The sequence below is a fragment of the Schistocerca gregaria genome, chromosome 2, assembly GCF_023897955.1.
Source record: "Schistocerca gregaria isolate iqSchGreg1 chromosome 2, iqSchGreg1.2, whole genome shotgun sequence".
Taxonomy (NCBI): Eukaryota; Metazoa; Arthropoda; class Insecta; order Orthoptera; family Acrididae; genus Schistocerca; species Schistocerca gregaria.
In genome coordinates this window covers 649,922,075-649,946,888 of record NC_064921.1, presented here as the reverse complement: position 1 = coordinate 649,946,888, position 24,814 = coordinate 649,922,075, and the positions used below count along the sequence as shown (strand labels likewise).

At 40.5% G+C, this 24,814-nt stretch overlaps 1 protein-coding gene across 1 annotated transcript in view; it reads right to left on the bottom strand.

Annotated features, from left to right (window-relative positions):
* Positions 1-24,814, bottom strand: part of LOC126335917 (Down syndrome cell adhesion molecule-like protein Dscam2) — a 935,428-nt gene that overhangs the window by 68,640 nt on the left and 841,974 nt on the right. Inside the window, exons 26-27 of the mRNA XM_049999390.1 lie at positions 2,203-2,301; positions 1,709-1,894 (exon numbers count right to left, since the gene is read on the bottom strand). Of these exons, the coding sequence (XP_049855347.1) occupies positions 1,709-1,894; positions 2,203-2,301 (285 nt within the window). The remainder of the gene's footprint in view (positions 1-1,708; positions 1,895-2,202; positions 2,302-24,814) is intronic.

The following is a 24,814-nucleotide window of genomic DNA, read 5'->3' as shown; positions in this document are numbered from 1 at the left end:
ATTTGCTAAGCTCTGAACATGTGTCTAATAATTTATAATATTTAAAATAGGAAAAGATAGATTGGCATTTACCATAAAGATGGCATGTTAAGTTGCACACAGGCACATTTAAAAGACAGTTACACATATGCTTTTGGCTGCAGCCTTCATTAGAACAAGAAAGAGAAACTCACACCATTCATTCACCAAGCAAGTACACCTCACACACATATGACCATATGACCACCAACTCCAGCACCAGTGTGTCTTTTCAATGTGTCTGTCTTCAACTTAACATGTTATATATATGTGAGACTTGTCAGCAAGAAGAAATTTTGTAAATGTTTGAAATTTCATGTAAAGTTTGTTGCAAGTTGCTAATTGCTCTCAATCACAAAAACTGGATGGATGAAGTCTGTGAAGTCATGCATTGTAAGCTAGATACTTTTTTAGCCCCATTCCTACCCTTTTTATAGGTAGATGGTATCTGAGCATGTTTTCCATATCCCCTCCTAAACCACTGGACAGATTTCAACCAAACTTGGTACACATATACCTTACTGTCAGCTGACAATTGCTATGGGGATAAGACTCATCTACCTATCACAGAGGTGAAGGTGGGGGGAAAAACTAGCTATCCCACAATGCATGACTTCCCAGATTTTATCCACTCAGTATTTGTGGATGAGAGCACTTAGTGACTTGCAAAAAACTTTAAATTTCAAACCATTACAAAATTCCTTCCTGCTGACAACTCCTTCAAAATGATGAAAGGAAAATTGTAAATTTGTGGTAAGGACTATTGAACCAAACTGCTGATGTCATCATTCCCTAGGCTTACACACTAATTAAACTAACTTAAACTAACTTACGCTAAGGACAACACACGCATCCATGCCTGAAGGAAAAATGTTTATTATTTATTACTTTTCTGCTGTTCATGCAATAAAAGTACCACATGAGGCATGGTATTATAATTTATTAATTCCTTGCTACTAACTGTATTCATGACATTTTACAGACAGTAAACACATATACCACTCAATATAACTGCAAAATTATATCATTGCATGACACATGGTTCAGGAGATATGACATTATTAACAATGAAATGCATGAAAAACTGTCTCATTATGCATGATGTTTTTAATTTATTACTTCTTTGCTACTAACACTATTCACAACAAATTTTGCAGACAGTATCCACGTATGAATTTACTTGCAATGGTCTATCATTGTATGACACATCGTTCAAGAGATCTGAAGTCATAAACAGTGAGATGCATGAAATACTACTGCATGTGCATGACATTAAATTTTCTGCTTTGTTGCTACTAATTCCATTCACAACACATTTTGTAGACAGGGTCCACATATCCCACTGAATGTACTTACAAAATTATACCACTGTATGACATATATTTCAGGAGAGATAGTGTCATGAAATTTGTGCATGAGCCAGATGCTGCATAGTATGGGTGTGGATGCAAAGCCTAAAATACCTGAGCAGTGCTGGGTTTATCATAAGAATGAAATAAATGAAAGCACTACATTGTCACAGACAAATGTAATTTGGGGACTGTATAATTACAAAAGCTCAGGGACAATAAATAAGTTAACCTCTCAGATGAAGTAGGCACTGCACAGCAGCCTTTGAGTTCAGTGTGTTGCCCTGATAGTGGCTATACTACTACTGCAGAGATAATCTTTGAAATTTCATAGTACATACCAGAACCTTGAGTCCGCTGTGATATTGTAGGGGTTGGAGAACTCTGACCTAGTTGATTAAATGCTTGAAGATAGAACTGATGTCTGGTACCACACTGGAGATTTTTTAAAGTGAAATGTGATTCATGAGCAGGGATCTTTATCTTCTCCCACTCACCAAATTCTCTTTTGAAATGTAGATAATAACCTGGAATTACACCATCAGCAATGAAAAGCACAAATACAAACAAATGAATTTATTTATTGCATGAAAAGAGGTGGAAGAATGTTGAAACTAGAATAGACTTTTAGGACAATGGTTTGAGCCCCTAAGAGGCTGTACTTTCTTTTGTGATGAATATACTTTTGTTTAATAAGACAATGGATCTATAAAACATTTCTCCTAGTCACTTAGTTTGTAATAAAATCAACATATCCCTCCACATCCAGGTCAGATTCTTTTTTGAGGACATTTCTTTATTACATTACATCAACAATTAATAGCATTCGCCATACCTTTTACAGTACTCCCTCTAGATGGAGGTGGCAGCCATGTCAGGCTGATGGTGGATGTAGAGTGAGAAGATGCTTGAAAGTCTGTTGGAGCAGATGGAACTGAAACAATTAAAAATAAGGTTCATGGCTTTTGAGGCAAAAATGTTTAAATTTGTGTACAAATGCAGAAGATAACATGAGAGATAATATTTAATGGGTGTAGAGTTCACATATGAGGGGTAAACTGAGATCACTGAACAAAAATATGATGATCATAGTTTGGCCAAATTATATGACTGTGATATGCTGAACTGAATTTGTTTATTTATTTTTATTGTACAATTTCATAGCCAATTAAAAGTGGTGACAATTAAGAGACAAAAAATGAATATAAGGATTATTCCAAGCATATCACATAGAAAACGATGCAAATCATTACTACATAAAATCAAACACAGCTATGCAAAACCTAATATTTGTCAGTAATCCATGAGAAGTTTTGTACAATAGGATTGAAATTTTACAGCATAACCTCTGTATGGCTATAACTTGATGTAGAAAAAAGAAATAACCGATTGAAATATCACTACATCAAAAGTGTCTGTCAATTTGTTGCAAGTATATCTTCATAGTGATAAAAGAGGAGATACAAGCAGATGGCACAATAACTTTTTGCAGATTCCAGTAATTGTTACAAATTGTAATCAATGCTGCATGCATTTAAGTAGCCCATTCCTAGTAAAAGGAAGTTTTTTCATCATCAGTATGAGAGGATTCTGAGTACCAGTTTTGGTAGATAAAAATTCAGTTTGTTTTGATAAAGAAGGTCTGGATGTGTTCCACATCTCCTGAAATTATTTTATGAAGTCATGGAAATCCTAAATCACGTTAGTCTAGTTAGATTTGAGCCCTGCTATCCAGAGTATGTTTAGTATTGCATCCTCTATCTTGGTTCATCACATTTCACAGATTCTCAATTACTGACTGATCAGCTAATTCTGCCAGACAATGAATTGACTGGTATGAGGTACTTCATAGTTGGACACTTGGCACCATGAGTTGTAGCTTATTGTCCGTCGCCACCAGCTACTATTCCATCCACAACTGTGTGATTCTTTATTTAAAGAGGAAGAGAAAAGCCTACATGAGAAAACCTCCTTGTGTTATCTGCAGGCTTCTTCAGCTGTTACAGCAGCTTGTTTGTTTCCCCACATCCTTATACAGTATGAAGCATATAGTCCAGATTACCTTGTTATAGAACTACAAGAGTATATAATTTTCTCTGTTGATCACATTTGATGTATTGTTAACAAGGCACTAAAGAAATTATTGTGTTGATGTCTCATCTGCTTCTTTACTTTTTGGATAATATGCAGCTTTGCTCCAAGTATTGTTTAATTCTCTAGAAAGACGAATCTTGGAGAAAACAAGCAGTCTATGGAAATCTTGTCTACCAGTGTGTACAATAAAACTGTGGTACTTCTCTGTATAATTATGAAATAAAGACGTTGAAGTTAAGTGCATTTTTGTAATTTTGTCAGCTTTTAAAATAATATAGGCATTCTTAAGAAATAAAGCTATGATAAAGCTTTTATTTGAGCCATACCCATCATTTAATGACCATCATCCTCATGCATCACTGGAATCATTGGTTGCAGACAATTAATAAAAAGTCACTCAACTGTCAGTAGGACCTAAGGCATGTGGGAGACAGTGGGATGAATAGTAGGCCTATTCTTTACTTTTTTGCATCATGAAGTGTTGTCACCTTGTGTTAAATGGCTTCTCTCTGGTATCAGCACAGGACTGGGAATATGATTGTCCTAAAAGCCTTCTATGGTCATGCTAGCTCCCTCATGCTGCCGCATGTCCAACTATTTTAGATAAGGCAGGCTGGGACCCCCGTAGACCATATATTCATAAACAAGCCAGGACACACAATAGCTCTGCTGCAACAGGGGATCCCTATACATTTTAAAATATTCAGAACTTTTACAGGCAGTACTTTGAGGTTCCGGAAGTGTGACAAACAGATCAGCTTTCTACAATCTACATTTTATCTGTTCTTCAGAAACCACCTTACGGTGTGTGATTTTTCGTCCTTTCCCGTTTACATTCGTGAAAGACATGTTGTTGAGCGTTGATAAAGCTCCCTATCAACTATGATCCCTCTTATATTGTCATCATGATAATTTTATGAGACTCATGTGGAAGGAAGTAATATTATGTCTGACTTCTTGAGACATACAGTCTCAAAATTTCATCAGTAAACCTCTTCCTGAAGCACAATTACTCTCTTGTAGTGTCTACCACTGGAGTTTGTTGAGCAACTCCACACAGCTCTTGCACTTACTATAAATGACCCATGATAAAATGTGCCAATCTTCATTGGAGCTTTATCATGTATCCTGTTAATGTCTCTTATTTGCTAAGGGTCCTAGACTGAGAAACAATACCCAAGAATTGCTCAAAAATGAATTACTAATATGTTTCCTTAAGATTCTACCAGTGAAGCTCATTCCATTTATTATCATTCTTTTGTTGTATACATAACACAAGAATTGTCATGTAGACAGACAATGTTTACAATTTGTAGCTATAAGAGTTAAGATATTTCACTGAATCTTGATACATTATAGCCATGAAATTGCAGACACAATATAAACACTTTTTCACATAGACCTTTTGCCAATTAAAAAATAAGTACTCTTTATATATTTGAGCAAATATGTGTAATGTTTACATTAATTGTAAGTATCCTGCAGTGAGGAGGAGGGGGAGGAGAAGGAGGATTAGTGTTTAATATCCTGATGACAATGAGGTCATTAGAGACACAGTACACACTCAGATTATGAAAGGATGGGGAAGGAAATGGGCTGTGCCCCTTCAAAGGAACCATCTTGTCATTTTCAACCTTTAATCGGGATGGCCAGATGCAGGTTTGAACCAGTCTAGTGTGCTAACCACTGTGTCCCCTCACTCAGTCAGGTGTCCTGTGGTAGAGCATGTTGAATTTCAGCTTAAGTGCTGAGATGGGTAACAAGAGAAACTGCTTATTGGAATGATCCTGTTAGGCATATTTTAACTGTGTTAATAATTAACATATCCTGAGTGTTATAGAAGCTTTGAGTTAATGACATCTCTCTTAATCGTCTTTAAAAATAAGCATATTTTAAAATTTCCTTCGCTTTTTAAGCAAAGCAGTGTACAAAATTTTTGGAAGATACATGCCTCTATGAAAATCAGTGTACCTGACATAAGAAGGTTGGTACCTGCTTTTTCCACTGTTAAACAACAGTGTGGAACTGCACTGAATGCCTTCCAAAAGTCAGGGAGCATGGCATCAATATATGTGCTATTGTCTACATATCTTGGGTGCAACAATAATTTGTTGCATCCAAGATCTGTAGTCGAACAGAACGAGTTGCATCTGGCAAGATCTCCTTTTGCAAAATCTGTATGTTGATTTTTATGGAGAGTATTTTAATTTACCAAAAATGCCACAAAGAGTCAGCATAAAAGATGTCCCCTAATTTTAGAACAGATTGAAACTAGTAGTGATTTTCGCTGAAGAGCGAAAGAAACTGGTGCACCTGCCCAATTTTGTGTAGGGCCCCCGCGAGCATGCAGAAGTGCTACAACATGACATGGAATGCACTCAACTAATGTCTGGAGTAGTGCTGGAGGGAACTGGCACCATGAATCCTGCAGAGCTGTCCACAAATCTGTAAGAGTACGAGGGGATGGAGTTCTCTTCTGAACAGCAAGTTACAAGGCATCCCAGATATGCTCAATAATGTTAAAGTCTGAGGAGTTTGGTGGCCAGCAGAAGTGTTTAAACACACAAGAGTGTTCCTGGAGCCACTCTGTAGCAATTCTGGACATTTGGGGTGTCACATTGTCCTGCTGGAACTGTTGAAGTCCGCCGGAATGCACAATGGACATGAATGGTTGCAGGTGATCAGACAGGATGTTTACATATGTGCCACCCATCAGAGTCATATCTAGACATATCAGGGGTCCCATATCACTCCAACTGCACACACCCTACACCATTACAAAGCCTCCACCACCTTGAGCAGTCCACTTCTGACATGCAGGGTCCATGGATTCATGACGCTGTCTCCATACCCTCCACGTCTATGCACTCTATACATTTTGAAACAAGAGTTGTTCAACCAGGCAACATGTTTCCAGTCATCAGCAGTCCAATGTCATTGTTGACAGGCCCAGACAAGGCCTAAAGCTTTGTGTCATGCAGTCATCAAGGGTATACGAGAGAGCTTTTGGCTCTGAAAGCCCATGTTGATAATGTCTCATTGAATGGTTTGCATGCTGACACTTGTTGATGGCCCAGCTCTGAAATATGCAGCAATTTGCACATGTGTTGCACTTCTGTCACCCTGAACATTTTTCTTCAGTTGTCATTGGTCCCAAACTTGCTGGATCTTTCTACAGCCACAGTGATGTTGGAGATTTGATATTTTACTGGATTCCTGATATTCACAGTACATGCATGAAATGGTCATATGGGAAAATGCCCATTGCATTGCTACCTCAGAGATGCTGTGTCCCATCGCTCATTTGCCCACTATAACACCACATTCAAACTCACTGAAATCTTCATAATCTGCCATTGTGGCAGTTGTAACAGATCTGACAATTGCACCAGAAACTTGTTGCACTGCTAAATGCAGCACCATGTTCTCCCTGTTTACATGTCTCTGTATTTGAATACCTATATAAGTTTCTTTGCTGCTTCAGTGTAGGAGGGGTGGCTCCTTGAACAGTTCATGTTTGCTTCCTTTCCCAAGTGCTCTAATGTCCATAGGAAATTGTTGTCAATGAGATGCTTATCTTCAACCTACTTTTCTTCTTTCACACAAAGAACACTCTCACTTGCTTACTAAATACCTTGGCACTTGGTAACTGTGGATTAGTTACTACTAACTCACTACCTCTTGTTAACAATTTGGAACCATTCACATACACATCAAACAAATCAACACTATAGTGGTATGTTTATGGTGAGACCTCCAATGGGATCATCCTGCATTCCTAGCAGAACTGCCTAAACTGCCCTCTGAAGTACCTCTCTGCAATTTTTGTGCACATTTAGCAAGTTTTATAATTTCGTAAATCTGTTTAATAAAAATGAAGCATTACTGAAAAATATTACTTAAATGAACTATACTTTCACTTTTTACTTAACATGTGGCATGAGGCCTTATTGACCATACACCTGCTCTATGAGCCTCTTGCATTTTTTTTCTGTAGAGTGTACAGTTTGTCCATTGTATCATCCAAGCTGTGTCCTCCCAGATGTTATCTGAATTTTGGCTCCTCCTCTTCATCTCATTCCATCTATTGTCTTGGCATTCTACATAGTCTATTCTCCTTCATTCTTGCTATATGCCGTGCCTGGTTCACCCTTTTTTTTTTTTTTTTTTTTTTTTTTTTTTTTTTTTTTTTTTTTTTTTAGTGCTTCAACTATGTCATGGTGTTTATACAGTTCTATTAATACATCATTTTTTCTTATCCTCTGTTCCATGTTATTTTCATCACATATAGGTCCCAAAATTTTCCTTAGTATTTTTTGTTCTAATATTATCAGTTTTTCTTCATTTTTCTGCTTAAATGTTAATGCTTCACATCCATATGATGTTGCTGGTATAATACTTGATTTTGAAATTAGTAGTAAGTGATCTTTTCTTTAGAATTTTGATGAAACTGAAAACTGTTTTGTGCACTGTTGCCGGATGGGCCTCTTATTCTATGCCCATTCTATTGCTATTAGTAAAAAGACTCCCTGAGTACTTGAATATATCAAAACCCTGAAAGTGAATCCATCTACAAAGGTGCACCATTGGTAATTTTCTTATGTAAGAACTGTATTGTGGCAAAAACATGGTGACAATGCCTTCATTGTTCACTACATCTTTGGACCAACCTCGCATCACTGCCAAAGCCAAGCAGTGAACTGTGTCAGAACAAGTGTCAAATATACAGAGTTACTCCACGATAAACATTCCAGATCTGACTCTGAGTGAGCCTATCCCCGGTATTTAAGAAAAAAGTGCAGCAAAGAATCATAATAAACAATGGATGCCCTCACTGTAGCAAACATTAATCTAATTGCCTTCAACTTTTGCACAGGAAAAAACATCATGTGTTTCAGTGCTACTGATTACAAGCATTGTGACACTCGCATTAATGACCTGATCCTTGCAGATGCCACCCATGATGCGGTTACACTTGAAGTCACTCCATACTCCCCCATTAGACAACATACAATCTGAGCAATGCGCCATGGTACAGCCCACCACATTACAACCACAACAGGTCGCCCCGTCTGTCGCCGCCCCCCGTTGTCTAGCTTTCCACAAACTTGAAGTGACTAAACCTGCAATGGATGAACTTTTGTGAGCTGGCGTGAGCAGCTCATCATACAGTGCTTTGGCCTCCCCAATTAAACTAGTTCCTAAAAAGAGCGGTACTCGGCGCCTATGCGGCAACTACTGATACCTGAATGTCTGTACAGTCAATGACAGCTACCCCGTTCCAAACGTGCAGGAGTTTTCTCACGTCTTGGCTGGAGCAGCAATTTTTAGCGTCTTTGATTGAAAAACAACGTACCTGCAAATTCTGAGGGCAGATGAAGACGTACCAAAAACTGCAATTATCACGCCATTCCACCTCTTTGAGTGCCTCTCCTTGTTGTATGGAGTAAAAAATGTGGCACCGACATGACAAATATTTATTATTAGCCTATTATTCAATTTGCCTTTTTGTTACGCCTATCTAGATGACATTATAATTTTCCGCAAAATGAGGAAGACCAAGACAACCACCTTCGTATCTTCCTTGATAAGCTGGCCTCTCACAGGATCATGATAAATGATGACAAGTTCCAACTTCGCCAGTCATATGTGTCCGTTGTAGTACACCACGTCCGTGCGTCTGGGGTGCGTCCTACTTCTGAGAAAACTGACCAGAGACGCCTCCTACCACCCCCCAACAACTACCAAGAACTGCGTAGGTTTTACAGACAGAGATCGGTGGAACCACTAAGTCACTCAGATTTTTTGCATAAACTTACTGACACCCAGAAAAAATGGTCCTTATTTGACCGCAAACGACTAGCTATATATGAAGCAGTTTGTCGCTTTCAGGATGATGTTGATTGGAGGCCCCTTACCATATATACAGGTCGTCACCCGTTGGCAGATGCATTCCGCAACCTGCAGCCAGGAGATTCCACCACCTTGATTTTGCAGCAAAGTTCACGAGCTATGTGCGATGCATTAAAGATGTCAATAATATTGTGATGGACTGTCTTTACCGTATGGTGGCTGTCTCCACCCAGCTGGACTTAGATAATGTCACAGATGCACAAGCAACAAATGCTGATCTCCACAGCTTGTTTAAAAAACTGAACACCGGACTCCAATTACAATAACAAACGCTACCCACCGCGACCAAGGAAGGTTGGTATGACGTTCCGAATGGACGGGACTGACCAGTGGTCCCGAAGCCATATCACAGGACAATTTTTCACCTTCTCCACAACCTTCCACATTCGGGCGTGCACCTGTCCGTATGCCTCATCACACAATTTTTGTCTGGCCTAACATTAAAAAGGATTGTGCCATGTGGACCATTCCATGCCAGCAGGAAAAAAGTGGCCACCAAATACAGCCCCCCCCCCTTTGGTAAATTCTCGATTCAAACAGGGCGGTTCCAGCAAGTCCACACTGACATCATAGGCCACTCCCTTAATCATATGGTTACCATTTCATTCTGTCAATGATAGATCGCATGACACGATGGTTGGAGACCGCTCCAATTTCCGACATGTCAGCGGAAACAGTAGCAAAAACGTTTATCAACAGTCGGATTGCCAGATTCGGCTGTCCGCCCTCCTTAACACCGGGCCGAGGTCGGCTGTTTGAATCCCAACTATTCAATGACTTATGCCACCTATGTGGATACCACTGGTCCCACACAACCGCGTACCACCCCTACTGCAATGTCCTTGTGGAAGGGTGGCATCGGACGGTGAAAGCTGCTCTCAGGTGCCACTCAGAATCGTGGGTGGAGGCCTTTCCAAGAGTTCTTCTGGGCATTCGCACAGCTCATAAAGGTAATCTTTATACATCGCTCGCCAGAATACTACACGGCGAGCCCCTCACTCTACCCACTGAATTCGTAGCGCATGAAACGGTACCCAAAGAACAGGACTTACTAGACTTATACGTGAGCGCGTGCACAGATATACAAAACATCAGTGTGCCACTCCCCTTTGCATCTCATGACACAACGAAGTTTTATTCATAAAGACCTCATTTTCTCACGTGACAATATCTACAGACACCGTGAAACCCACTATACAACCGCCATTGACAGGACCATACCGAGTGTTGAACCACTATACAAACACTTTTGATATCGAAATTGCTGGAAAACAAACAACAATGTCTGTGAATGGGCTTACGCCGGCGTGGACATAAGCGGGTCTATCACAACAGACACTCCCCACCTCACTGCCTCCTATACACCAATTAGTCGATTTCCAAGTGCGTGTGAATCTTCACGATTTTCTGTCTGATGGCATATCTGTCACATTACACGATACTGACCTTGGTATTACCGCTACCAACACGGGCCGGTTGTTGGGTGCAAGCATTGTCACACCACACGTGCACACCACTCCTGTCCCATCAGAAGTTGACACGGCAGGGCTCACCTCCCGTTTTTCAGCAGACGTACACTCACTGTCATCATTCCAGCTTACACTGGCGCTGGCCCTGAAATGCCACCTGTGTACGCAACTCCGCCAAAATGCCCCCCTCTTCAAACACTACCACCGAGCCAGCAACGATTAAAGATGCCGAGGAGACTACTTCCTTATCTGCTAACACTGCCTGCGGCAACCCATTAGACGCACTGCCGATGTAGCGCTTTGGGTGTGATCTGCGGCCCCTTGTGCACGCTGCTAAATACAACGCATCTTCCATCGCATCACCGATCACACAGCTGCCTACATGACTTACGGCACCCTGCCACTGGTTCTTGTCTCATGCTCCACACTATGGGGTGGGGCTCTGTGGTAGCGTAACATATCTGACTCGGCAAGTGGAAAATCACTGCCCCACGAGGCAACAGGAGTTAGTATTTTCTGACACTCTTAATGCTTATACATGTTATGTGTATGTGTTCAATAATAAATTGTGTGGAAATCATATCCTTATGCTGTATCACAATCCCGCTGGTACCCGCTTTCCACAATGTGTTTACGAGCCACTACTAATTTCAGTAAGAAATATTGTCTTAGTTAGTACACATGTATTTGCAATGTAAACTTTTCGATTAAGTCCCCATTTAATCCTGCTGAAATTTCACCCCTGGACTACTTAATGTTGGGGGTTTGTACTGGGTCACAGGTAAAGGCACATTTTGCTGCTAATGTAAGACGACATCTGACGCTTCTGTATTGCCCAATATGGACTGCTCGAGCACAGTCTGTCCCTTACCTTCTAAAGTCACCTGACAATCACGTGGATTCTGGTCTTGTGGGTCCTCTTAAAATGAATTGTACCTACAGAACTCCCACTGATACAGTTGAAGAACTGGAACGACAACCGTGCACTCTTGTCACGTTTAAGAGATGATCTGGTAGTATATCAAAGAATTAGGTACATACTGCAGAGATGAATTCAGTATTAGCACAAAACATGTGGTGTTAGGAGTAATTTGAGCTCAATTAGATTGGGATTTGATTGTAAAGCACAGATTTACACTAAATACGACATGTGACAGAAAAGTCTACAAAGGAGAATGCTTACAAATCACTTGTACCACCCACTCTCGAATATTGTTCAAGTGTGAGGGACCTGTACCAAATAGTATTAACAGGGGACGTTCAGTGACAAATCACTTGTACCACCCACTCTGGAATATTGTTCAAGTGTGAGGGACCTGTACCAAATAGTATTAACAGGGGACGTTCAGTGGATACAGAAAAGGGCAGCACAAAAGGCCACAGGTTTGTTTCACTCATTAGATAACAACATAGAAATGCTGAAGAAACCGAACTACCAACCGGAGAGTGGCCGAGCGGTTCTAAGCGCTACAGTCTGGAACCGCGCGACCACTACTGTCGCAGGTTCGAATCCTGCCTCGGGCATGGATGTGTGTGATGTCCTTAGGTTAGTTAGGTTTAAGTAGTTCTAAGTTCTAGGGGACTGATGACCTCAGTAGTTAAGTCCCATGGTGCGCAGAGCCAGTTGAACCATTTTGAAACCGAACCAGCAGACTCTTGAAGACAGGTGTAAACTATCCTGAGAAAGCCTACATAGAAAGTTTCAAGAAGCGACTTTAAATGATGACTTGTAAGGCGTCCACAACAGTAGTAAGATACAGTATGAGACCCTCAGAAAATAATAATTACATTGTATCAACAAAAGGCAATTGCAGTTAATCTCATGTACCGAAAACTAACAAAACAATATCTATCAATATATGGAGAGGGCATGAATAAACAAGTTAACCCTGTGGTGCATGAATTTCACTGCAGTGGACAACTGTTAATAGTCAATTCTCTGGCGTTTTCAATCAGTCATGAGGCTGCAGATGCATGCAGGACACAACACCAGTAGGGAGTGCCCACTGCAGTGAACTGTGTGTATTTGCAGCCTCAGGACTGATTGGAAATGCCAAAGAAGCGACCATTAACAGCTGTCCACTGTCCAGTGGACGCTATGAGCCACAGGGTTAAAGTGAAACGCATTTTGGAAACGAACCGAGCAGGTGGTTAATGGTACTGGAAAACACCATTTAACAAGAGAACGGCGAGCTTCAGTGCAGAAAGGGATACGGCCAGAACAATAAATTATTCAGTTTAACATAAATACGGCGGGACTGAGGGTAAGTGGCTGCATGACATTAACAGGGCTAGGCTGCGACCTATTAAGATAAATAAGGTTCACCTCTAGCGAGACGGTGATTGGCTGAAACCATACTAGGTGACGCAGACACGACACGGCGGGGAGCTCCCCATTATATAAAAAGCATTTTGAGAACTGAAATGGATAATCTCTCTCTTGTCTTGCAGCAGACCGCACTAGTGTGTGGAAATAAGTCAGGGTGTTGAGAGCTTTGCTTTCTGCGAAGTGAGGATGATATTCTTCACGTGTCGTGGCGACAGATAGCAAAGAGGTAGATAATTATTCCTGCGGGAATTTATGTGGGCAAAGAAATTGTGGACGTTGCTCCAACCCTTTGCGAGTGTGCAATCGCCATTATTTCGACTAGGGAAAGATTAACGTTCTACGGAACACTGGAAAGTTGAGACTGAGTGAATTCAGTCAAGGCCAGAGCAGGGAATTAGCATTTCAGGTCCAGCATGGAGAGAACAATGTTGCAGATGCTGCTTGGTGAAGTACCATAGCGCATTAGGCCACAGTAAATATTGAGTCTAGATTTCGCTCACTTCAACTTGTATATGCTTTGATCACTGAATATCAAAAGCATGAATACTAACCTATCCTCTCATTGAGTACATGAGAGTTTTTTCATTGGTCCAAAAAGTAGAATTTATTTTCCATCAACTCAGTGCACTGACCAGCTAAAACAATGTAGATTTAAATGAGGTGATGAAGATTTTTAATCATTCTTTCCTGTGATAAAAAATTTTTATGTGTAGAATAACGATTTTAATAATCGTCAATTCAATATGTCCAAAAGTTAAGTATCTTGTTATTGAGTGTCAAAAATAATTGAACATGATTGTTGTGTATAACTTGACCCCTGAAAGCACAGTAGATAAATTATATGTGGAATAAAAAACGATATAGCTGTTTTGTCCTTCTAGAATAGAACCCAACCTTTCACCTTTATTAACTCATGCATTCTAGTTACGTGTCAGCAGCATTTCTAATGATTTTTGTTGCTATCCACGCCTGATATTAGCTGCCTTACAGGGCCAAGTACATATTTATTTAGAATGTCTGCTTCACACCCTTGGCTTGAGAAGACAGTTCAGATGTTTTGTCCATTTGCGCACTAAGCGGTAAGCTAAGGCTGCACACATTAGTACACTCACTGTGCAGATACGGAAGTGCGGACAATGACAAAATGGCAACGCTGCCAGGATGCTAAAATTACAGTATGCTGATAGACTGATGGTTTGCTTTTGATAGGTGCAAAACATGCAATCCTCCCAAACAATAGGCTGACGCAAATTGGAGAAAAAAAATTGTAAATGTAAATGTGACTCTACTGTGTAGTAAGTGTAGATAAAATGGAATTCATGTATTTCCTATTTGCTGGCACACCACATCGTTGAATTGGGTTTTGTTGAGCTCTGACCCAGCTCCAGTAACCAAAAGGCTATTTAAAAGACGAGGAAACGGGTTCAAATATTGAATACAGGACCGCAGATGATATTTTGGGGTAGAATCAAGTCTTATGATCTGTTGTTAACGCATAGTAAGGTTCGCTAAATCCGAGAACCGCAACGTTTAGTGGACCGCTCAAAAATGACAGAAAATAATCGATTAAGACGAAGAGAAGTCATGGAAGATATTGATAGGATCGAGTTGGACACGCAACAGGTATATCAGCGTTACCAACACGAGACAGAACACGTAGAAATACCCAATGAGACCGAAAATGCAACACATGGTGTTCAATATGGTCCAAAGAATGGACGTGAGAACGGCGTTGTTAATGAATCTGACACCGAGTCTGTAGATAGTGATTTACAGTATATAGAGCCAAACGTACTCATATTGAATCAGGCAGGCTTGCAATTGTATGAAAGAACGAATGTTAGTGCTCCCACGCTATGTTCGGAAGTGAATGCAACAGTTCACGAAAAACTAGATAGGGAACAGTTGCATCAGATGGCAACTGGCGAAATTGGTGTAGATGAAAACTCCAACATATTCGGAATGTTGCAGCGTTTATTACAGCAATCCCAGGAATCGCAGCGTTTATTACAACAATCTCAGGAATCAGAAAAGCGTTAGCACAAGGGCAAAGAGAATTAGCATTGGGACTGAAAGAAACTAACAAGGAAATACAAAAAATGCGTGATAATATTCATGTCCGATTAGATCAAATGTGAAATGAAGCTAAGGAAGCGCAAATGATGCTTCAAACGCTCGTTACAGGGCACAAAAAATTGAGAAAAGACACTGACAATGTCCAAACAGACATGATTACGTTGCTCGCAATTACGCAACAAAGTGCCAAAAAGTTTAAACAACAGGTAGAAGCTTTTGCCATCGAAGTGACGATGAAGGCGAAACATGTTATTGCTGAGACGAAGTATCACAAAAGAACGACAAATGCAGCATTAGAGTAATTCAATGTTAATATTTTAAAAATGCATGAGAAATACGAACACCAATTTCAACGGTTGATATCGGAAGTTTTACGTTCGATAGAAAGTCGTGGTGACGTAGAAAGCGTTAGCGAACAGTCGCAGACGACGACAGAATCCACTTTAGTGTCGGTAGATACTGCTGCGAAGACTGCAAAATCAACAGCTGCCGATAATACGACAGAAAGGGTACGCGAAATTACGTGTGACGTAAGACGGAAAATCACATGCAGATGCCAGTAAACCGCGAACGGGAAATTAGTCCAAACCAGCGTATGCCAGAAGATTACGGTAACCGTAGGGAACAGTTTGGATTGCGACCACCTGTTCAAGAAAGAATAATAGGTCAATCGAAAATACAAGAGTGTGGTTTGCAGCACGGCTCAGCACGTCAAGCACAAAGCATGACATACGCTGATCAAACCATAGAGACGCGTTACGCAACGCCACAACCTGCAGGACGAATACCAACGGTTACAGTACGGCGTCTAACCAGCCAGAGTTGCTTACACGTCGAGATGCAGAGCCGGTAGCGGGCGTTATGCACGCATATTGCACAATGAGACCTGCAAGTGATTCTACGGCACAAATGTCACAGAATGAACCAAATTACACATGTTTGCGTAGATTTGACGCAAACCAAGGACAGAATTCCAGTCTTCAAAACCGAGAAGGTACATCAAAGATAGAAGCGAGAGGTTTTGATAATAACGACTTTCTTAGAATGCGGAAATACCAGCACTATAAGGAAGATGCAAATATTCCCCATCCCCACACATTTATTGAGCAATTTAAAGTAGGAATACCGACACATTGGCCATTGAAACGTAAGTTAGATTTCATTTGCGCACATTTGGAGGGAAATGTTGCTGAAACCACGCAGAAGATAGCAGAAACTTTCATTCGTATGATTCGTTTATAGCTGCCTTTATAGCAAGATATTGGCCTCCTGAGGCTTAGACGAGAATAAAATATGGATTATTACAAAATGTCTCATTCGAAAATTCGCGTGAGAAAACAGCAGTTAAATTCTTTGAGAATATGTCTAACAGGAACCAATACTTAGATAACCCATACACTGACGGGTAATTGATTCAAATATGCAAAACGAAACTGCCAACCAAGTATCAACAAGCCTTGATAGGACGTGGGGACGATAATATAGAAACTATCATAGGTGTTTTGAGAGAAATAGAATTCATGTATGAAAACGTCGCTCAAAGACGTGGCGATTCAGGACAGATTAAATTTGAAAGAACACGTAATAGTAAGGAGAATAACAATAATGGTAGCGATGGTAGGCCACTATTGGGATTTAATTCTGGACGAAATGGGAATAATTACGGAAATGGTAGTTGTGGAAACACTAGACAACAGCGCAATGGATGGGTTTTAATAGTGGTTGGAACAGGTGGAATATAGACGAAAACAGGAACGGAAACTGGAGAACTCGGGATAGCCGACAGACTGATTTTAATCAGCGATCTCCAGGTCCATGGAGAGAAAGCAGATGGGGAGATGGTGCGAGAACGCAGCCACAGGCAAATACTTCGGGTAATTACCGGAGAAACGAACGACAGGTGGAGGTTGAATTACGACCACCAGATCCTGGGAAGCGTCAAGACTGACTGACGTTAGGTATTGTAGGAGTTCAAGTGGATAACACACTTTCTGCAGAGATGGATGAAAAGGTGTCCGCAGCAATAAATAGGTTAAGGTGTGACGTACAAGAGTCGGAATTGGGAACAGGAACGACAGAAAGATCAAAGGTATCCGCACATATATTAAAAATAGGGAGGAAGTCACAACTGAAGTGTTGGGACGAGATAGGTTGGATTGACACTGACGATCAGGACGAACTCCCAGCATTACCTAATAATGAACCATTTGATTATGACGAAGCATTAATGTATATGGTGCAGATGTTTGATTCTGCACAGACGAAAAACGGTTTTCAGCGGGATAATACATATCCTACTGTAACCTGTGACGCTACGATTGATCAAGAGGTAGTATTAACCGACAAATACGGCTAATAGAGGTCTTAGAAAAAGGAAGGAAGTACGGATAAGTACACATGATCAAAAGTTCGATGCGCTGCAAGACCTACTAAAATCCTTCCACAAAACTTCGGAATAAAAGCAGAAAGAGTCTGAGGCATTGTGGAAAGCGAGAATCGAACAAAATCGAGAAGAGCCAGTCGATAAGGGAGAGGAAAATGACAGGGAAAATATGCTATCTGGATCGGAAAACGAACCAGATAATAAAGTATGTGAACATCTGATAAATCAGATTCAAATGTATACAATTTTGGTACATAGGAGGACATAGTGAGGCAGTATTACCGAGACTATGTAATCATCACAGCAGACACAGAAAACAGCGTCGTAATAAGTGACGACACGGCTGAAAATTTGAATCTGCAACTCTCAGTGGAAGATAACAAATACGATAACGAGCTGACTCAGGCTGTGAGTACAGACACACTTAACATAGAATCTGACGACCCCCCAGAACCTAAGTGTGAAATCCAAATTAAACAAGATTACACTGATGTGTGACGAGGAGAAAAACTTAAGGGAAGTAGTAAGGTGTGAAAATGAGGATTTAAAATCTAGATTAAGGTTACTTTAGAAGCTGATCTAGAAGCAACGAAACTAAAGTTGGACAATTTAAAAAAGGGAAGTACTTCTCCTCAAACTCTCGATGAAGACAATTAAATGTTGATGGAAAATGACGCAACTATGGATGTCCATAAACATCTAGTTCTGACGAAACAAACACACACACACATTGGTTAGATTACGAAGTAATTGAGGACATACTAATGAAGTCGAAGACGAGAGTACTACTTCAGAGATAAGTCCGAAGCTTCTTGTAACAGTCAAGGGTATTGTCGTTAACGCAAGAGTAGATAATGGGAGTGAGTTAATGGCGATATCAGAGCCGTTTTTCAATCGTTGCAATGATGACAATGACTTATTCAAACAGAACAAAGGCGCAGAGGTGTTAAGGGTCAACCATAAGTGGAAAGGCAAGAACTCGGTTGACATTCATCAGCATTATTTGCTGAAGAATGACATGCTGTTCCACAGACTCATCGGGTAGGAATTCTTGCAGTGGTCCTACAGCAATTAGCCATGGAAGCTAAAAAATTAATCGATCACAAATGATACAGTGAAGGAATGTAGATATGTTTCAGGTAGCAGCAGATTCAAGAGGCAGACAGGACGAGCTACAAACATGTAAATATTCAAATATACGTGCAACAATACTAACCATTTAAATCATCAAAGTAGGTAAAAATAATAATAAAAGAAAACTAATTGTATGATGTACTAATTAACTAAACTACACATCATCAATCCATGTACATTCAAGAAGTAAAGGAATCGTTATAAAATGAAGTAACTTAATATGTAAATGATATAATTCTTCTGTAAAGTACTGGAAAAAACTATTTAAACGTTCATTTTTTATTATTCATGTAAATATTCAATTGTAAAGTTCATTGTAAATTTAGATAACGAAAACTTGTAAGCAGTAGAATTAAGCAAAAGTCATTGAAACAAATGAAACAAAGAAGACACACAAACAACGTCACTACAATTGTCTGGGGAAGGAAGCCAAGCTGAAGACAGAAGCAGAAAGTCGACAGGAAGTTACGGTTTGAGTGTGAGAGTTTATAAGATCTCACAATATTGCATTGGCGACAAGCCGGAGAATTCACTGTCTCTCGCTTCACATTAGTGCGGATACCGAGCCATGTGTATTTTGAAGAATCTTGTTCCACGACTCACCCCAATAGCGAGAGGCCCGTTCAGACGAAGCATGGTCGACTTTGGCCCGCTGATGTGTATCCTGCAGCTGCCAACCGGTGTGTATCGCAGCCGTTAAGAAATGATTATCGCACCGTGCTATACCAAACCAGTATGCACAGTTAGTAGTGCCTGCACTGTGTGACAAAAGCACAGCTCGCTTTCTTTTCTCCTTGCATCCTCCTCCATCCCAAAAAATGTTCAGATGTGTGTGAAATCTTACGGGACTTAACTGATAAGGTCATCAGTCCCTAAGCTTACACACTACTTAACCTAAAATTATCCTAAGGACAAACACATACACCCATGCCCGAGGGAGGACTCGAACCTCCGCCGGGACCAACCGCTCAGTCCATGACTGCAGCCCCTGAGACCGCTCGGCTAATCCCGCGCGGCCCCTCCATCCCCACTCCCGCTTGCCAACCCCTCTGAGAACTCATTCAGAACCTTCTAAGCACACTCTAAATGGTGCAGTTCACATGTACCTGCAAACAGACTAAAAATGAATAGCTTTGTTGTTGTGGTCTTCAGTCCGAAACTGGTTTGATGCAGCTCTCTGTGCAACTCTATCCTGTGCGAGCCTCTTCGAATAACTACTGGAACCTACATCTTCCTGAATCAGCTTAGTGTATTCATCCCTTGGTCTCCCACTAAGATTTTTGTCCTACACACTTCCCTCCAGTACTAAATTGGTAATCCGTTGATGTATGAGAACGTGTCCTATCAACCAGCCCTTCTTTTTGTCATGTTGTGCCAGAAATTTCTTGTCTCCCTAATTTTATTCCGTGCCTTCACATTAGTGACATGATCTACTTATCTAATCTTCAGCATTCTTCTGTAGTACCACATTCCAAAAACTTCTATCCTCTTCTTGTCTAACTCTTTGTCGTCCTTGTTTTACTTGCCTGCATGGCTACACTCCGTACAAATACTTTCACTTTCAGAAAAGTGTTCCGTATACTTAAATCTATACCCGGTATTAGCAAATTTCTCTTCTACATAAAAGCCTTTCTTGCCGGTGCCAGTATACATTTTATACCCTCTCTACTTCGCTCAGTCACGGACTGTGCGGCTGGTCACGGCGGAGGTTCGAGTCCTCCCACAGGCATGGGTGTGTGTGTTTGTCCTTAGGTAAATTTAGGTTAAGTAGTGTGTAAGCTTACGGACTGATGACCTTAGCAGTTAAGTTCCATAAGATCTCACACACCTTTTTTTTTTACTTCTCTCATCATCAGTTATTTTGCTGTCCAAATAGCAAAACTCATGCACTACTTTAAGTGTCTCGTTTTCTAATCTGATTCCTTTAGCATCACCTGATTTAATTCGACTACAGTCCATTATTCTTGTTTGGCTTTTGTTGATGTCCATCTTATATCCTCCTTTCAAGACACTGTACATTCCGTTCAACAGTTCTACCACGTCCTTCGCTGCCTCTGACAGAATTACTATGTCTTCAGAAAACATCAAAGTTTTATTTCTTCTCCCTGGGTATTAATTCCTACTCTAAATTTTGCTTTTGTTTCCTTTACTGCTCGCTCAATGTACAGACTGAATGATATCGGGGTTAGGCTACAAAGCTCTCTCACTCCTCAATCTCCGCTTTCCTTTCATGCTCCGCGACCCTTATTACTACCATCTGGTTTCCGCACAAGTTTTAAGTAGCCTTTCGCTTCCTGATTTTTACCCCTGCCACCATCAGAATTTCAAAGAGAGTGATTCACTCAGCATTGGCAGAAGCTTTATCTAAGTCTACAAATGCTATAAACGTAGGTTTGCCTTTCCTCAACCTATCTTATATGCAAAGTTGTAGCGTCAGTACTGCCTCTCCTATTCCTACATTTCTCCTGGATCCAAACTGATCTTCCCTGAGGTCGGCTTCTACCTGCTTTCCCATTGTTCTGTAAAGAATTCGTGGTAGTATTTTGCAACCATGATTTATTAAACTGATAGTTCGGTAATTTTCACATCTGTCAACACCAGATTTCTTTGGGATTGGAATTATTATATTCTTTTTGAAGTCTGACGGTAATCAGCCTGTCTCATACATCTTGCTCACCAGATGGTAGAATTTTGTCAGGACTGGCTCTCCCAAGGCTGTCAATAGTTCTAATGAAATGTCGTCTACTCCCGGGGCCTAGTTTCGACTAAGGTCTTTCAGCGCTCGGTCAAATTCTTCAAGCAGTATCACATCTCCCATCTCATCTTCATCTACGTTCTCTTCCATTTGTACAAAATTACCCTCAAGTACATCTCCTTTGTGCAGACCCTCTACCTTCCAGGTTTGCCTTATTTGCTTAGGACAGGTTTTCCATCTAAGCTCTTGATATTCATACAGGTGGTTTTGTTTTCTCCTAAGGTCTCTTTAATTTGCCTGTAGGTGGTATCTCTCTGCTCTCTAGTGATATCTGCTTCTAAGACCCTACATTTGTTCTTTAGCCATCCTGCTTAGCCGTTTTGCACTTCCTGTCAATCTCATTTTTAGACGCTTTTATTTCCTTTCACCTGCTTCATTTACTACGATTTTTGTATTTTCTCCTTTTATCGATTACATTTAACGTCTTTTGTGTTACCCAAGGATTTCTACGAGCCCTCGTCTACTTGATCCTCCCCTGCCTTCACTACTTCATCTCTCGAAGCTATCCATTCGTGTTCTACTGTATTCCTTTCCCGCGTTCTTGTTAATCTTTCCCTAATGCTCCCTCCGAAAGTCTCAAAAACCTCTGGTTCTTTCAGTTTATTGAGGTCCCATCTCCTTAATTTCCTATCTTTTTTGCAATCTCTTCGGTTTTAATCCACAATTTATTACCAATATATTGTGGTCAGAGTCCACATCTTCCCCTGGAAAGCTCTGGTTCCGAAAGCTCTGTCTTATCATTATATAATCAGTCTGAAACCTGCCGATGTCTACAGGTCTCTTCCACGTATACATCCGTCTTTCATGATTCTTAAACCATGTGTTAGAGTGAATAGTTCTACCAGGCTGCTTCCTCTTTCGTTCCTTTCCCCGAGTCAATATTCACCTACTATTTTTCCTTCTCTTTTCATACCGTAGAATTCCAGTCTTATAGACTATTAAATTTTCGTTTCGTTTAACTAACTGAATAATTTCTTTTATCTGATCATACAATTCTTCAGTGTGTTCATCATCTGCGGAGACAGTTGACATATGAACCTCTACTATTCTGGTGAGTGTAGGCTTCGTGTCTATCTTGGCTGCAGTAATGGGTTCACTATGCTGTTCGTAGTAGCTTATCCGCGTCCTATTTTCTTATTCAATATTAAACCTACTCCTGCGTTACCCATATATGATTTTATATTTAGAACCTGTATTCACCCGACCAGAAATCCTGTAACTTCACTTATTTCCGCTACATCCATCTTTAACCTATCCGTTTCGCTTTTAAAATTTTCTAACCTACGTGCTCGATTAAGGGATCTGATATTTCACTCTCCGATCCGTAGAACGCCAGTTTTCCTGCTCCTGATAAAGATGTCTTCCTGGGCAGTTCCCGCCCGGAGATCCGAATGGTGGACTGTTTTACCTCTCTGACATTTTACCCAAGTGGACGCCTTCATCCTCATTTAACCAAACAGTACAGCTACATGCCACTGGGAAAAATTTAAAATGAATTAAACAGCCTTATTTTCCGAAATGACAAGCCACACTTTACGACTAACCATCGTACAACGTGAAATGTAATGAAATTCTACATAATTACTTTTTGTGTGATATGTTTAGCTTCAGGATAAAGAATTTAAAGCTGTTTATGAGTTTTATTTACAGAGAAAACAAAGTACTTGCCAGCTGCTATGTTGCAGATTTCTAATCCTTGTTCTCAGTAAACATGATGTCTCCATTTTTGCTTCAGCATAATTGATTGCTACAAAAAGCGGTTCCTGTCGATGGTCTTGAGTCGGCCCCCGCAGGTAAGTGGTCTGCGCTGCTGATTGCTGTAAACAGGACCCAGGCTCGACTCTTGGTTGGAGGACTGGAACGGGATGCTATCAGCCTCGTGATGCCAATTAAGGAGATACTTGACCGAACAGTAGCGGCTACAAGTCACGAAAACTGATAACGGCCACAAGGGCGGTGTGTTGACCCCACGTCCCTCCATAGCACATCCAATGACGTCACTGACGGGGAAGGACACCGCGGTCGGATGGTACGATGGGTCCTCCTGGGCTTGTGGACAGAGTTTTAAGTCGGTAATCATGACTATGAAGCTCGATTTAATACCTATTCGAATGCTGAAAAAGTACACTCAATGCTGATCTGACCATGAACAGGATTTTACATCGGAATCTGGAATCTACGATCCACAAAAAACGAAAGATTGTTTCTTTTATAATTCACTTCAGTTCTAAGAAGATTGAAGTTAAGTGTGCAGATGTAAAAGCGGAACAAACCAGATTAGTTTTTCTATAATGTCTGAATATGAAATCATAACAACAAATTTGTTAATTAAACTACAAATAATCAGTTAACATAGGTATTTTAGACGAATTTCCTCCCTTAGGCCTATATTATTTTAGCGTATTGTATTTCATTTGACTTTTTATTTTTAACTGAACATGTTACTATTTTTACTTTTTCTGTAGTCTTGTGTATTTCTTCGTAATGGGTTTTCATTCTTCAGATTAATATTTAGGACACTGAATAGTTGTTACATCCTTTCTGTGTCACATTTCCAATAATCTTGGTGAAGTTAAGCATCATAGATGGATCAAACATGGAAGTAGAATGCTTTTATGGACCACCTGCGGCAGGAGACGGATTGGCAGAGCACTTAAGAGAGAATTTGCAAAATGTCGTAAGTTTCCTGATCACAAGGGTAGACTTCCACTTGGCAGCTCTAGAATGGGAGAGTCTTATTGTCGGAACTGCTGCCAGGAACAGGGATTGCAGATAGAGAACTACCTTGTGAAGATTTCGTGTTAGACACTCCTAGCAATGATCCAGTAAGCACCCGATTCTTTAAAGAATCGAACTCCCATGAATAAAACAGTTTCAAACGTCAAACTCCACTGCAAATGCATTAACGTGTTAAATATTTGACATCAAGTATGTAAGCGACAAATAGTTTCGAAAATATTTGAAATTACGTTTAACGTTTGTCGGAAGTAATCAGAGTGCTGTCATTCTCAAATACTACATGAATATTGGCCACGACATCTTGGTAGATGATTGTTGTAGTGTCTGTGTGTTTATGGGTTGCATTTTTTCATATGACTTGTCAAGCCAATGGCAGCACGGCATCTCTTGCTGCAATTGTCATACGTGTATCTGGCTGCTGAGGCAGGAGCAGTGGTAGCATTGCGAAGCTTTTTCTGCCTTAATCTGTCTAACAAGCCTTCATCATGCTTCGACATTCCAGATGATATATCATCACGCCACTCTGGTCTCATGCTAGCCCGTGCCTCCCATCTG